The sequence below is a fragment of the Trichoplusia ni genome, chromosome 3 (assembly GCF_003590095.1).
Source record: "Trichoplusia ni isolate ovarian cell line Hi5 chromosome 3, tn1, whole genome shotgun sequence".
Lineage (NCBI taxonomy): Eukaryota > Metazoa > Arthropoda > Insecta > Lepidoptera > Noctuidae > Trichoplusia > Trichoplusia ni.
Window position 1 is genome coordinate 19,925,898 of NC_039480.1, and position 15,452 is coordinate 19,941,349.

Here is a 15,452-nt window from a genome sequence, read left to right on the forward strand (position 1 = left end):
GGACGTTTCCATATTTTTAGAGCACAGGTCTCAATGTAAATGTGTGAAAATGTTAACTACTGTGTATTAATTCTAATTTATCGACTTAATATATGGATTTCATAATTAATGAACCTTAACTTTAGGCGCTGGACTACTTAAAAGTCTAATAATTGAGTGACTTATTTTTAGAATTTAGTGGAAATTTATTTATTTGTAATGGTCACCCTGACCTCGTGGTGCTTTTCCGTGTGGTTGGCACCAGCTGCCCCTTCCTTCCTTCTTTTACGCCGCTCCTCCGGGCAGAACTGCGAGAGAACGTGATCGATCGAATTTCAAAAAAGGCACACACCTACCCCTTGTGCTCCCGTGATCACGAAATTACTCTAAATCTCCTGATTTAATAATCAGGGGTTCGTGTTTCGTGATTTATTCCATTCCGTGTGTGTACCCAGTTTCCACCTCGACCCGCGAGGTAATTACCAAGTGAGCACCTACCTAATCGAACAAAATGTCGAACCTCGCTGATCCGGTCGCGTTCGCGAAAGACTTCATCGCTGGCGGTGTCTCCGCCGCTGTCTCCAAGACAGCCGTCGCGCCCATCGAGCGTGTCAAGCTGCTGCTCCAGGTCCAGCACGTCAGCAAACAGATCTCCGCTGACCAGCGCTACAAGGGTATCGTCGATGCCTTCGTCCGCATTCCCAAGGAGCAGGGTCCCCTGTCCTTCTGGCGTGGTAACCTCGCCAACGTCATCAGGTACTTCCCGACCCAGGCGCTGAACTTCGCCTTCAAGGACAAGTACAAGCAGGTGTTCCTCGGTGGCGTAGACAAGAACACGCAGTTCTGGCGCTACTTCGCGGGTAACCTCGCCTCCGGTGGTGCCGCCGGAGCCACCTCCCTGTGCTTCGTGTACCCCCTCGACTTCGCCCGTACCCGTCTCGCCGCCGACGTCGGCAAGGGAGACGGACAGCGTGAGTTCTCCGGTCTCGGAAACTGCCTGAGCAAGATCTTCAAGTCCGACGGTCTCATCGGTCTGTACAGAGGTTTCGGAGTGTCGGTGCAGGGTATCATTATCTACCGTGCGTCGTACTTCGGATTCTACGACACCGCGCGTGGCATGTTGCCCGACCCCAAGAACACCCCCATCGTCATCAGCTGGGCCATCGCGCAGACCGTCACCACCGTCGCCGGTATCATCTCGTATCCCTTCGACACGGTCCGTAGGCGTATGATGATGCAGTCTGGCCGTGCCAAGGCTGACATCCTGTACAAGAGCACCATCCACTGCTGGGCCACCATCGCCAAGACCGAGGGTACTGGCGCCTTCTTCAAGGGTGCCTTCTCCAACGTCCTCAGAGGAACTGGAGGCGCCTTCGTGCTTGTGTTATACGATGAGATCAAGAAGGTTCTCTAAATCTAATGTAAGAATAATTGTTACCATAATTACAATTAATTGTGATTCCAAATCACCACTGATAGCCACTCCCTTAAATCATGTATTATTAGACGCGAAAATTAACCTAGTAACTTATTTTAGTTAAATAAAAGCGTTATACACGAATTCCAACATGTATTTTGTTTTATTGAACATTGGTATATTACATAATTGCTTGGCTAACCTCAGCTGAAAAGTTGCATAACACTAGAATACTTTTTATTTATTTGAATTTAGAACTCTTCTAAATATATTTTGCCTGTGATCATATTTAGCCAGCCAGTGTGTTATGTAACATCCTCATTTTCATTCAATGTTGAAGCGTAGAGGCCAAGGTTAGATGTACTTACCTCCTTGGTAAACTATATACTAATAATATCATCTGTTGTTGGAATAGACATCATTATAGTGGATCTATTGTAAACATGGTAGATTTTCACTTGTTATGTGGTTACTGAATCAATCTATTACCTTTGTGGCATTGGGAGTGAGACCTTGTACTTTGTAATAAGTGTTTAACGCAGAATGCTGTGTAAAATCATGTAAAAGCCGTGGAATCCAAAATCATGTGATTGAAGCTGTTATGTAACAATGCAGTATGTATATGTGCTATGAAGTGTGCATGGTAACCTAGTAGGAATATAATTTTAGTTCACTTTTAAAAAGTGCTATTGCTATGTAGTTGAAACCACATGTTAACATCATTAGAGAACATCATTGTACTGGAGTTGTGATCAAACCAGTGAAGAACCGGATACTTGTGACCATCTTGCTCGGTGTGAGTTTTTTGGTGTGAAAAATTCATGCTAAGAGTGATTATTCTAGAAAATTAAATGTTAAATAAATAACACTTGACTTTTACTTAACAATTTACCTAATTTCAAGTCTTACGTAAGCAGAGAACTGAAAATAAGTTCTTTTTTCATTAAGACTAAGTACTCTTTGGTACTCTACTAGGTAAAACCTTACAGAAACCTATAATCAAAAGATCAATTAATTCAATTTTTACTCATGTCTCCTCCCAGTAGCCACTGTTCTAACACAAAAATGACTAACATAGTTCAATAAACTGCAGTAAACAGCTTGGCAACATGCACTCCAGTTTTTAAATCAAATTAATTAAGAAATAATTGCCTTAGTTACAAGACGTTACATTGTGACGTAGGTTACCTACATACATAAAGGCAAGTGTCAAATATTGATGACGTAACAACACGGGAGCGACTGCCGACTGGGGTTACGTAACGCCGATCACGAGTAAATAAAATGGCTGATTTCAAACAACTTCAAGATTCATTCATTGAAGGATAATTTAGCGTTAGTAAGTGATTGACCTGTACTGACTAGAAAACGTCGGTAGACCTTATGATTTGGCCTTACGTCGATAGAAATGACCTTGAAAAGAGTTTAATATTATCTTGAGATGTCATGGCGCCGAAAGCGGGATCTGCGGCGCGGCAGACATTTTGAATTTTTGACGTTCGCGTTTATGTAACGAGGCGTTATTATTCCTAAAAACTAAGGTCAAGGATATCATATAAGCATTAATCTGCTGTTGCTAACCTATTACCTTTTATTGCTTGCAAGTATTTTATAATCCAATAGGTGCTACATTCATAATCATTTCATACCTAGATATTTTTTATAGATTATTGTTGGTACGTTGGCTTGAAATTCAAAGATTTACCCTTTTCAAGCATGATGTATCAGATCAATATGTTTAACAGAAATAAATTGTAAAGTAATGCAAAATGCGATAAAATATAATCTAACCTAAAAATGCCGGTCACTCTAGCTAGAAATTTAGGTTAGCGGGTAAATGGAAGCGTGGCGACTGGCGAACGTCGTGCATTCGTCAGATTCGATTCATTATATTTATTTTTTAAACGGAAACAGTTTCATCTATGTACTTTCAGTCATTATTTTCAATTAAATTGACATACAATTATATTTTAGACGCCATGTTTGATAAAATGTTAAATAGGTACCTAGATACCAAGTATGTAATCAACGATTATAAGATGCTATTGTTATCTAAGGTTTCATTGGCAGAAAGTATAAATACAATTGACTCACATCAGTGAAAAACTAACCTAAGTTTTATCAATCAATATCATCATAGCAAAGGAAATGACCTGAATTAAACAGCCGTAACACACAATACAGGGGAAAATAGACCTTAAAACCAGTTGATTCAGTTCGAAATCAAAGGAAAGAGTAGAATTTGCGCTTTATTAGTTAAATAGTTGACCGTCTGAAATGGTAACTGAATCATCGCCAGCCAATCGCGTGTAAATTATGACGGGCACGTGTTTATAGAGTTGGCTGTAATTACTGTAGGTCATGGGCAATGAAATTAAAAAAGTTTAATTTTGACGTTTAGAATGAATGCGATTATAATGGTGGACAAGGGAAGGATGTTTTATGAATGAAAAACAATATGGCTGCTGGCGTTACGGAAAAAATATGGGTAAAACAATTTAAATAAACTTAGGTGGGTGTTGCCTATGTGTCTAAGCTATTTTATCATGTTTCTATAATTAAATCTCTGAGTTAACATAGTAGCGAAAGCCTTATTTCAGTGTAAGGCGTTGTTAATACAAGTTTCTGAATTGACTGTCTATACTTTCTTTGAAAGGCAATATTTATTGCATAAATTTAAGTAAAAACGAGAAATATATTTTACAGTTTGTTTAAAATGTAGCGTAGATTATCTATAAATTTAAAACATAGATACCACACTCTTGATTCTCGTAAATAATCAGACAGCTTAATCGGAATGTTATAAGGGTACAGCCTAGATAATAGATACTTACCGAGGTCGACGTTTAACATCATCAGCCGTCATACACATTAGCTGTGCTAAAGATTAGATTCGATTAGGATATTCTTTATTGTAAGCCATGGAATTGCAGCAGTGATTCTAAATACATACAGAGTTAGGGTACTATGGCTATACCTAATACAAAAAAAAACAATCTTAGCGCGACCGCCGAAGCGCCGCCATACAAACTCATAGTTTTTTTTAAAGATCATATATTATCAAGCGAGAGTCAGCCTGTAACAGCCTGTAACTTTTCTACTAGTAATGAGATTTCGTATAAAAGCTACATCGTATTTAAATGTCCTTGTAATGTTCTCATTAATGTTTACAGTACTTTATCGATCTTTCCGTGGAGGTCGCTAGCCCCTGCGTTTTGTTACATCGTTTCTGCTTAAAACTTAGTCATGCAGGAAAATGCCGGTGCTCTTAAAAACAAGCGAGCAAAAAAATAAAAGGTGTGAACTTAAAACCTCTTTTTGAAGTCCGTTGAATGGTGTTTGTATTTGCAGAATACTTACCTGTAAATTTTAAAGATGAAGACGGCTGCCGAATGTCGAAAGTATTCTATCTCTCTTTATCTAAAACATATAATATGTCATGGATACAAACAAATAATAATATTGATGTTTTTTTTTTCATTTATTTCAATACGTTGGTTGATCAAACAGCTAAAATTTTCGGGCAAAAGCGGACAATAATATTTCAAAAATATTACCTTCTCCATTTGTTTCTGCATCTAAACATTAATAAGTCTGATTTTGATGGGAATTTATAGACAAGTAGCTGGAGTACATTTTCTAGCTGGAAAACGATCGATTTTAGAGCAAAACGACGATTTGTGAAACTGAAAGAAAATGCGTTAAAAATCGTAGGACTTCAATATATCTAAGTAAATAATTCAAGCAATATTTTTTGTCGCCTGTGGCTGTATGACAAGTTACCTGTGTCTGTATGTAATTCATCTTTGTGGTTTGTTTGAATATCGAATTCATCTGCCCGCCAGTAACTTGAGAAGGATTCCCACCTTTTAGATATTTTTATTACAACTGAATATTTTTATTTTATGAATCGCAAGCCTGCAAGCCAATTATGTATCGAAATAGAACTAAAGATTATAACAGAAAAGTTTATTGCAGAAAAGCCTTGTCTAATCATTATACGTTATAGTATAGCCAGTGGCGGCCTTAGGGGGTGGCGAATGGGCCAATCGCTCTTGCAGGGGCCTCGCGCCCTTAAATTTTTTGAACTATAATTATTTTATTTAACACATATAACATAAAGTAAAACGACAAATTAAAATAAAGTTAGTTAGTTCATTCATAACTAAGACTATCTAAAAAAAGCTCGATTGATTTTTCACGTAGTTTGATTTGCTACGGGAAGTAGCAAGTACGCAGATCATTTTGTTAAGACCTTCCGCCCGGAGCCTCGCAATGGGTAAGGCCGCCGCTGAGTATAGCTGACATATTGCGAATCCATAATTATCTATCCTGATAAATGAATACTAATTAGTATTTAGTTACACAGCACAGCTGTTTAAATTTCGCTTCATTTAACTTGATGAAACAGGCTGACTGCTCAGCCAAAAAAAGGTTTCGCTCAAACAATATTTTAAGCTGAGAGAGTTCATTGAATAATAGACAGCTATTTTGGTCCTATTTTTCCCCACGTTTTTAAATATTTACTTTCTTGATTGCTTGTCGTTCCGGTTGGATTTGTGTAACTCAATTTTGAAGCACTTCCCAGTAAGCTAGCAGGCTGAAATTTTCAGGGTAGCTTCAAACTCGATAATAATGCAATTTATAACTATAAAAACAGCTAGACCGATTTTGATAAAATTTGAATGGAGTGACAAATAAAAACGTGGGTAAGTAGGTATTTAGATTTTTTAAATCTATTAATTAAGTAATTTTAATACAAACGTCATACCCAAACCACAGATTACATAATAGACCCAGACTTAATATGCCCAGACTTAAGTTGGCCGCGACATGGCTCTTACTCGCTCAATCCGGCTCGAACCAATTTCTATAATACAAGGCGTCCTTTTTCAACCAACTGCCATCAACGCAGCTGGCGTGCCCAACCAAAAATCCACAACCTAATATCACTCTTCAGTTTAAGTGAATAAAGTGCAAAAATCCATGACGTATTTTTTTCGTATGCTTCAGCAAAAAGTTTGGTTGTACACAATTGAGATTATGATTATCATGAACAATGCGAGGTTTAAATATTTTAATGCGTTTGTTACATTGCTTTTTAAACATCCGGTGTTATTTATTATAAACTATACCTGTATAGGGTTTTAGTGTTGTGATCGAGACGCTTATTAATTTAGAAATTTTACTGCAATATACGTCGTATTGGATTAGCTTTTGTAGGAGGATTTTTTTTAAACGCTAATTTCTTTTTGGTGGGAATCTAGTGAAGTAGCTTTTATACAGCCAGAAACAAGAAAAAAGAGCCGTTTTGTTTGTTTTTGGGAGTGCAAAGCCAATGGCTTCAACAGAGTATATCCCGGCCCCTTTCGAACAAGCTAGAGCCACGGGATCATTCTTACATGCTCTGCGCGATTCGGGCTTGCCCTAGTCCTATAGACTCCAACCGAGGACACAGCAATTCATTCACAATTTCAATCTCAAATATTAATATTAACAAAATTAAGTGAAAACATTTCACCCTACAAGGTCATCCAAGGCCGAATTGAAGGCCAAAATAAATATAAAACAAAGTTACCAGACTATAATTAAATAAGTAGTTGGCGCCAAATTACAGCTGCTAGCAATAGACACAATGGACTTCCTGTTTTTTTTTAACGCAGCTTGCAACGGCGTTCGTTGCGATGCCGATGATCGAAAAGGCGACCGTATTATTTTGGGATCTCTCTCAAGGATTGTACGATCCCTCATTGTTAATAGTTGTGCGTTTGCTTGAGATTTTGTCTGTAGCTAAAAAAAATGTGATCAGAGATTTCTGAACCAATTAGGCAGGTAGGTATATTTTTTCCGTGGATTTTTTATAACTTCGGGAACGTCTATCAGCTGTGGAGTGCAGAGTTTTTCGATAGTTCAAAGAAGCATGCCTTAATCCGTTGGAAAAAGAGATCTTTATTGTTTTCCAGTTGCCATTAGGTTTAATAATAAGGTGTTGAAAGAAAGTACAATAAAAAACATTTATTGAGTTTCATATTTTCACAAATTAAAATTTAGTTGTCAAATTGTTTTTACAAGTTAATCCCAGTCCTGCTACGGGATCTAGTTAAGACAAATTCATCAAGCAATAATCCACTTGCTTTCAGCGTTCATCTAAAAGCCTCTAACTCTACCTGTGTTATAATATCAGATGAGAGAAATTTTCATTCGTTATTAATTTATTAAAGCTGCAAGTCTTTATGGTGTCTCACTGCAATGGCTGCTGGTTCCTGACTTCATGTTCCAATCTCTTGATCGGTGATTTTCTATATATAACGCACCCAACCTTAATCACAGTTTAATTAGATCCAGCTACTTTGTATGACAGCTGACACGCATGCGGGCAAAGCCACAAAAAAACTTTAAGGTCATAAAAAAACCGTTGCCTTCTTTGTGGAACAATTTAACCTAAATTGGTTATTTTAAAATGAGGATGTACCATATAATTTATTATTTACAATTTTACAGAGTTAAATATTTACAAGTTAAAAAACAAATAGTTTATTTATTTATTTATTTATTTATCATTTATGTACACAGACCAATAAAAGTATCACAAATATAGAAAGAGGTGTACAAAGGTACTGCTTATTTCTTTGAGAAATCTCTTCCAGCAGACCTGCGAAAGGATAAATAAGTTAGAAAAATAGACAATAGTGTTCAAGAGCAAAATGTATTATAATAGTAATTAGTTAAACCATAGCGCGATAGATGGCATTGACGTCGAATTAGATCGCGCTATGGTTTCGTTACATGAGTTGACATATACATTTTGAAACATTTTCAATATATGACTCTCTCGCAGACCAAACAGTGTTGTTTTAATTTATCAGTGCAGTTCTTCAGCTCGGTGCTTAACAAATAGTGTACAAGCATTGGAAAAACAGAAAGAGGTGAATATGACAAATACAATTTTAACAAAAGAAGAAAAGATAATAAAAAGAGACAAACTAAGATAAGATTACAATTACATAAATAAATACATATATACAATATAAATATGACACAACAGAAATTAAGATGACAGGTAGTGATCCTTTACTCGTCTCTTAAATATGGAAATAGATGAAGAATTCCGTATGTCAGGCGGCAGAGAGTTCCATAATCGAACTGCGTGCACGGTGAAGGAGTAGGAGTAGAAGTCCGTGCTGTGGGGATGGAACTTGAGGAGGGTTTTGAGGTGGGATCGGCACGGAGCGTCGCGAGGCTTGACGTATGAGAAACGCTCTCGTAGATACGATGGGTAATGTGGATTATGAAGGATGTTAAAAAGGAGACATAATATCCGAGTGTTCCGGCGAAGGCGGATAGGAAGCCACTTGAGATCCTTGCGAAAGTTGGAGACGTGGTCGTACTTACGTAGCCCGAAAACAAAACGTATGCACAAGTTTTGCAAGCGCTCAAGCTTGTTTAATAGCTCCTCAGTAGCGTCTAAAAAGCAGGCATCAGCGTAATCAATAATCGGCTGAATCAGGGCTTGAGCCAGCGAAATTTTACATTTCAAGGGAAGGAAAAACTGGAGGCTCTTAAGCGAGTGGAAGGAGTGATACACTTTGCGGCTAACCTCGTTAATATGAGATCGCCACGAAAGGTTCGAGTCGATTATAACGCCTAGGTCTTTGGCTGTGTCGGAGTATGGGATAGCTATACCGTCGAGGTATAAAATAGGGATGCAATGGCCGTATTAAATAAATTAAATAATTTAATGGAGTTATTAAATTATAGCATCAAAAAATTCATCACATCACTGAAATATGGCTGAAAGTGTCCCGTTTTTATTTTTTTGCATAATGGACCCTAGAAACAGTGACAACCTTTGTCAAATGAGGATTAATCATAATCCTCACTTGAAACTTTTTCAATAGCGAGGAAAAAAAACAAAAGATAATGTAACATAAAGATAGATCATGTTCTAAATTGAATATTAACCAGTATTTTATTGATTTTATCTGCGCTGTCACTTCAAGACGCCATTTTGTAGTTTTTGCATTTGAATCATTTGAGGAAAACGCGGTTCTAGGAAAACTCGTATCATTTTAATAGTAAGGACATTCGCAAGGAAAATAAGGGCGAAAAGGACGTTAAGATAATAACGGTTAGGAGAGTGTGTCACAAATATGAAGGGTTCCGTCTATTTCATAAAATTAGTACACTTGCATGGTACACTTTTTTGCAAGTCGGCCATTTTGAATGGGTATGCTTTTTTTACTAGCTATAGTCTGCATCTCCACAAGTGACTAAGTCGTAATTTGAAACAAAAAACTCATTTTTTATTTTTATTAAAGAAAGTTTTTCCAAACCTGTCATTCAAATTTTACATCCCTTTTTCTTTTACGCCACAGAACCGTTATTCTGAAATATGGCTGAAAGTGTCCCGTTTTTATTTTTTGCATAATGGACCCTAGAAACAGTGACAACCTTTGTTCAAAAGAGGTTGTAAGCTTATAACCGCTTTTGAACATAAATTGTCTGGACGTCTTTATTTCTACGAAAATGGCGGATTTGTGCCAAAACTACTGTCTATATTGCCTCAGAGCAGTCGTTAGATACTTGTAAATGTTATTACATGAGGCAACGCTAGTTTCTGCTGCCTTCAGTCTCATGGAGGTAGCAAAGTACCTACGGGTAGGGAGAGGGTGCTTTTTGTAAAGAAATTCAAAAAGTACCAACTAATGTTGGTACTGGTTGTTATATTTTGTTTAATTTTTATTATAGATACGTTCACTGTTAATATGAGATACATATAATATCTATCTATTAAAAGAAAAATATATAGATATGCTAATATACAAAAATATCGCTTCTTACTTGTTCCATGTTTTATCTCTGCATCACCCTAATTTCGACTAGTAGAGACGAAGCCTAAGGCACTAAGTCCGCCTCAGTATAAATTGTGCATAAAAAAAACTGCGATAAAACAGTGTAGCCCAGGATTTTCCAAATGTGCCTCCCCTACATATTGAATCCTGGCTATTCCCTTGCAGCCTTCAGTAAATATTATCATCTATGAGTTTATTAGCTGGTATTCGCGCGGAGTCTACATTCTGAGGGTATCGGAAACTTGTGTCGCTTCGTGTATTGTGTATACTTTAATATATATTTTATTATTATATATATTTTTTCGACTATTAATATATAGTTTATATTTTAATGGTCGAAAGAAAGTCAAAAATCTACTATGTCTGTTCATGTGACTGTTTTGTTTTCATGACCTAAGGCCGTCATGTTTAAAACATAGTTTTTACCCCGGCCCAAGCCCGTCAGGATTGACACATAGGCTAGCTTTTTACCCCGATTTTTTGTTCCCGTGGGGTCATTTACGATTTGTAAGGGCCATGCCCGCGTTCGAGCTTGTATAACATAATTTGCTTTGTTAACTACCTCTTTTAACACTGGCACGCAATCTATTAGATATCAATACCTATATATTTATAACGTAAGTACCTATATAAGTAGTAATAAATGAAATAGTTTCATAAATGTACGCCAATGTCACGTTATCTTCCATATTTGGAGTTTGTACAACGTTTGATAAGAACTCCGACTGATAATAGTTAATTTGTCAGTGTGTCATTGTTACGTAACCTGCATGTTTAAGTATAATTAAAAAGACGTATTTTGTGTTCCGAGATGAATAGAGAAGCTAATGAACACAACAGTCACACAACCATCAAACCGTACTCAATTCAATATAACAAACTTTTTTAATCATCTAAAATAAGTAGTATCTAGGAACTAAACTAAACTAATATTTACATTTTGAAAGCTATATAATATAAAAAGAAAAATATGCATTATTTACAAAGCGTCAAAAAAGATATCCTCATCCCTGCCAAAGTCGGGAAACGTGCCCAGATTATTAATTTAGTTTAGTTCCTAGATACTACTTATTTTAGATGATTAAGAAAGTTTGTTATATTGAATTGAGTACGGTTTGATGGTTGTGTGACTGTTGTGTTCATTAGTATTAAAGTATTGTGAAGCCTATAAAAATAATAAAAAATAAATACGGATAGAGAAGCTTGATTTGTCATTTTTTAGGTTAGAATTCAAACAAGGGTGCCAACATTGCAATCAGAAACCATCATGTACTTTTGACATTATAGAGTCATTTACTTAAATTATGGTAGGGAATAGAACACATTTGAACGTCGAAAATTTAATGTTCGCCATCTTGGTTCACCAACTAAGTCCTTAGGAGCAGAGCTAGTATTTAAGCATTAGGACTAGTTCTGAATTTTGCTCTGGCTGTAAGAAAGAAGGTTTTGGTAAAAAAGGGGTGAATTACAAAAAGCGTGCGAACGTCGAAAAATGTCAAGCTTCGAATAATAAACTCCATCTGACAAAACGGTGATGGAAAAACATCGTGAGGAAATCTGGATTCCAAATATTGAAATCTGAAATCGCCCACAATAAGCTAACGTGGTGATCAATGCTCAAACCTTCTCTATGCAGTAAAAGGACTGTGCCCAGCAGTGGGATATATACCTATAGGCTGATATTCTAGTCTGATGCTTAATGATCTTCAAGGATTGTATTAATAATGATATTATCTATAAATATAATATATCTTAATTCTGACCATCCGTTATCACTTTGACAAAGTGTATCATGGCCCAAAGGCTTGTAATTTTACCATTTATTCAACATAGAAAGATCCTGCTATGGTACTTTTTTTACATTAAAAAGCCTTGTAGATAAGTTTAAAAATCCGCTTCCGTAATTCATGAATGATGGGTACACGTTACGCAGTCTCTGTATCTTATATATAAATCAAGATAATCTTCTAACAAATGATTTGTCGAGATATGAAAACTCATGTCTGTGGCTTGTGACATTGACAGTTAGTTATTTTTATCCGATCGAGTTCAAAATGGCCGCTGGTAAGAACAGCTGATTCGTTATGATGGATATTTGAGTGAATGGTCGAAATTCTCCTGCCTGCCATGTTATGCGTCGGAGGTTTAACATAATAAATAAAGATAGAGATGAAAGGTCGAGTCTATTAGAACTTAACGATCTGTGTAGCGAGTCTGACTCACACTACACTGGTTTTTTTTTAATATCATGCTACCAACAACGTAGCACCGTCAGCCACAGTCGTTTACTTCATCTCGAAAACCTATATTTTACCACCTTCTACATTATTGATGTTAGTACCCCTGGTCCTTTCTTTCTTTTCTTTTTAAAGACTCCCGCATTAAGGATTTCAATCCTTGTTTTGTGGGGGATTCACAAACATTCAAATCACATGCTAAAGATAGCGCTTATTGAGAATCGTATCCGTTGTGAGCGGCGCTAGGCGCCCCTTAGACCGATGCGCCCGTATGCAACGCACACCCTGCATCTAAGGGAAAGACGCCCCTGTCTGACAGCTCAGCGTAGCAAGATTCATTTGCGCATACGAAACAAACGAGGGATGTGTACGAAGAGTGTTCTGCAGGAACTGATTATTGAGAATGATCTGTTGCGAGGTTTTCATACTGTACCAGAAAGAGTCACACTCGTAACGCACATTAAGCGTTCTGATTGACATTTAAATTAATGAGTATTTCCACAGCTGTAGCTACGAAATATTTTGACATCCTTCGCAAAACACATCCGTATCTCATTTCCGGTGAAAGCTGACTTTTATTAAACAATAGCTGTTCTTCTCGTACTTGGGGACAGGGGTTCCTTTTAGCCAATATGGCGCCTTCCATCTGTCATTCGGCCCTTCGGTGTATCTTTAAGTACGTCAAATTATCTAAGAGGCGTTGATAATAGTTAATAAGCGACTTCCCGATGCCGATTTCATATGATGATGAAATAATCTAACGATGTATGTACGCTTTCGGGTTATTGACTTTCAAAGCTCATTACTCTACTAAACAATTTTAAGTTCGAAACGCTTTGCTAGCCAGGTAAATTGTGATAGAATAAAAAAAACTTAATTGAATTAAAAAATTCGATATATACCTATTTCGATAAAAAAGTAACAAATTAATTTTGTTTATATTATAAATAATAAAAGAGTCATTTGATACCCTTGAGGCGTTTATTGCATACATGTTTCACTGAATAACAAATACAGCAATTTTCAATAATCCCATTGTAGCCTTGATCTCATTCAGTGAAATCCCTCAAATTCTGCAAAACAAAACAACAGCACGACTGAATCTAGCAGTAAGTCGTTTGACCCACAAAAAGCGCGCCAATTCATTCATCCTCTTAGCAAAGAGTCCTTGACCAAAGAGGATTGGTTCAGTTAAATCCTCCTAGGCCCACAGAGGTTAAATACCGTTTTATTGCGCAGTAGTACACCAAAGAGTATGTATCATGTATGTAGAATTGTAGACTACTATCTCTCGTGGGGGCGCGACCCTGATATCTGATCGATCCACCTCCCAGTGACCCAGTACACGCTTTCAAGTATAATAGTTGATGTAAAATAAAAATAGATTTTGCGTATCGCCCCTCCCTTTGAAATCGATCGATTTGCGCTGTTTTAAAGGTCAATTTGACGACCCGCCTTAGTAACGTTTTGAATTAATTATTAACCTATTAAAACTGTATATTTATTATGATAAATAGATTGTCAGTATTTATAGTAGGTACTTACGAGGTAAAGAAAATACAGACCTTAAATAAATGTATGTTTTTCACTTTTCCTCTCGACGGTGTAAGATTATTTTAGAAGTACATGAAATTCGGTGTCTATTCTAATAAATAATTTATAGTTGGTTTTCTACAGACGAAATATATGCGTTATTTCTTTAAAGGGAAAACCATGGGTTTTTGCCTCGCTGGTAATAAAACCAAACTCGTATGGTGGTAATAAAACTAATCAATAAGAACGACGAAACACTGGCAAGCAAGAAACCCATTTTATAATTATGTTTTTCTTACTCCGTGTATAAAGTAAAATTCTAATCGAAATTCCAGTTTTACTATCATCATCATCATGAGCCCATATTCGTCCACTGGACATAGGCCTCCCCAATAGCACTCCGAGATATATCTTCGGCTGCTCGCATCCAGCTCCTGCCAGCCATCTTGCACATATTAAATAAAAACAGCAACGTAGTATTCGTAATTTCCACCAATTTTACAACCTGTCAAAACGTTACTCCTAAAACGGACAGACCGGTAATCCCTATTTAATATTATAAATGCAAAAGTAACTCTGTCTGTCTGTCTGTTACGCTTTCACGTATAAACCACTGAACTGATTTTAATGAAATTTGGCACAGAGATAGAGTTGACCTTGAGGAAGAACATAGGATAGTTTATATCAAGGACGTTTGAAGAGTTCTCTTGGAAACGCGATATAACCGATTGACACGGGCGGATCCGCGGGTGAAAAGCTAGTTTTCTATATATTTCTAACAACTTAGGTACGTACAATACATGTATCTAGACTTACACAATGAAAATAACTCCACAATCTTACAAGGCTCTCGTTACGTATTAAAGTCGGCTCACGTGTCATTATATCTCACTTGACAGCTGAATAATAACTAATAAGTTTCAATGGCGTCTCGTATTTGCTTCTGCATGTCTTTACGTCAAGGTGACATTTCTTCTTATGGCGGCCATTTGCCTGAAATAATTAATAGATCTAAAAAAATCTTAAGTTTAACCCACGTTTTTATAGACGCTCCATTAAAATTTAATATAAATCTGTCCAGCCATTGTTATAGTTGTAAATTGCATTGTCGATTTGATGTCGATCTGAAAATTTCAGCCTGCTAGCTTATCGGGAAGTGCCTCAAAATTGAGTTGCAAAATCCAATCGGAAAGACAAACAAACAAGAAAGTGAGTGTATAAGAACGTGGGAAAAACTTCAGAGAAAGACTAGGTGCCTTAGTGGATGTTACTTGAACGTTTATGAAACTCCATGATAAAAGGATGAAAGTCCTTAATGAGGCATTAGTTAAAAAAGACGTGTAAAAATAAAGATGTACATCCATACAGAATACATGATTTCTTTTCATTTCTTACGATTTCAGGCAATAAACTTCGATTCAGTATAAATCTAAC

General features: G+C 36.7%; 1 protein-coding gene across 1 annotated transcript; it reads left to right on the top strand.

The window, feature by feature from the left end:
* The first annotated feature begins 260 nt into the window (after window positions 1–260).
* On the top strand, window positions 261–2,262 carry LOC113492335 (ADP,ATP carrier protein). The gene has a single exon (XM_026869799.1). It carries the CDS (start codon window positions 491–493, stop codon window positions 1,391–1,393), a length of 903 nt encoding a protein of 300 aa, XP_026725600.1. The 5' UTR covers window positions 261–490; the 3' UTR covers window positions 1,394–2,262.
* Window positions 2,263–15,452: the final 13,190 nt, after the last annotated feature.

Bases quoted from the DNA above. Each gene is read 5' to 3' on its own strand.
- LOC113492335 (XM_026869799.1), top strand. From the start codon at position 491: ATGTCGAACCTCGCTGATCCGGTCGCGTTCGCGAAAGACTTCATCGCT.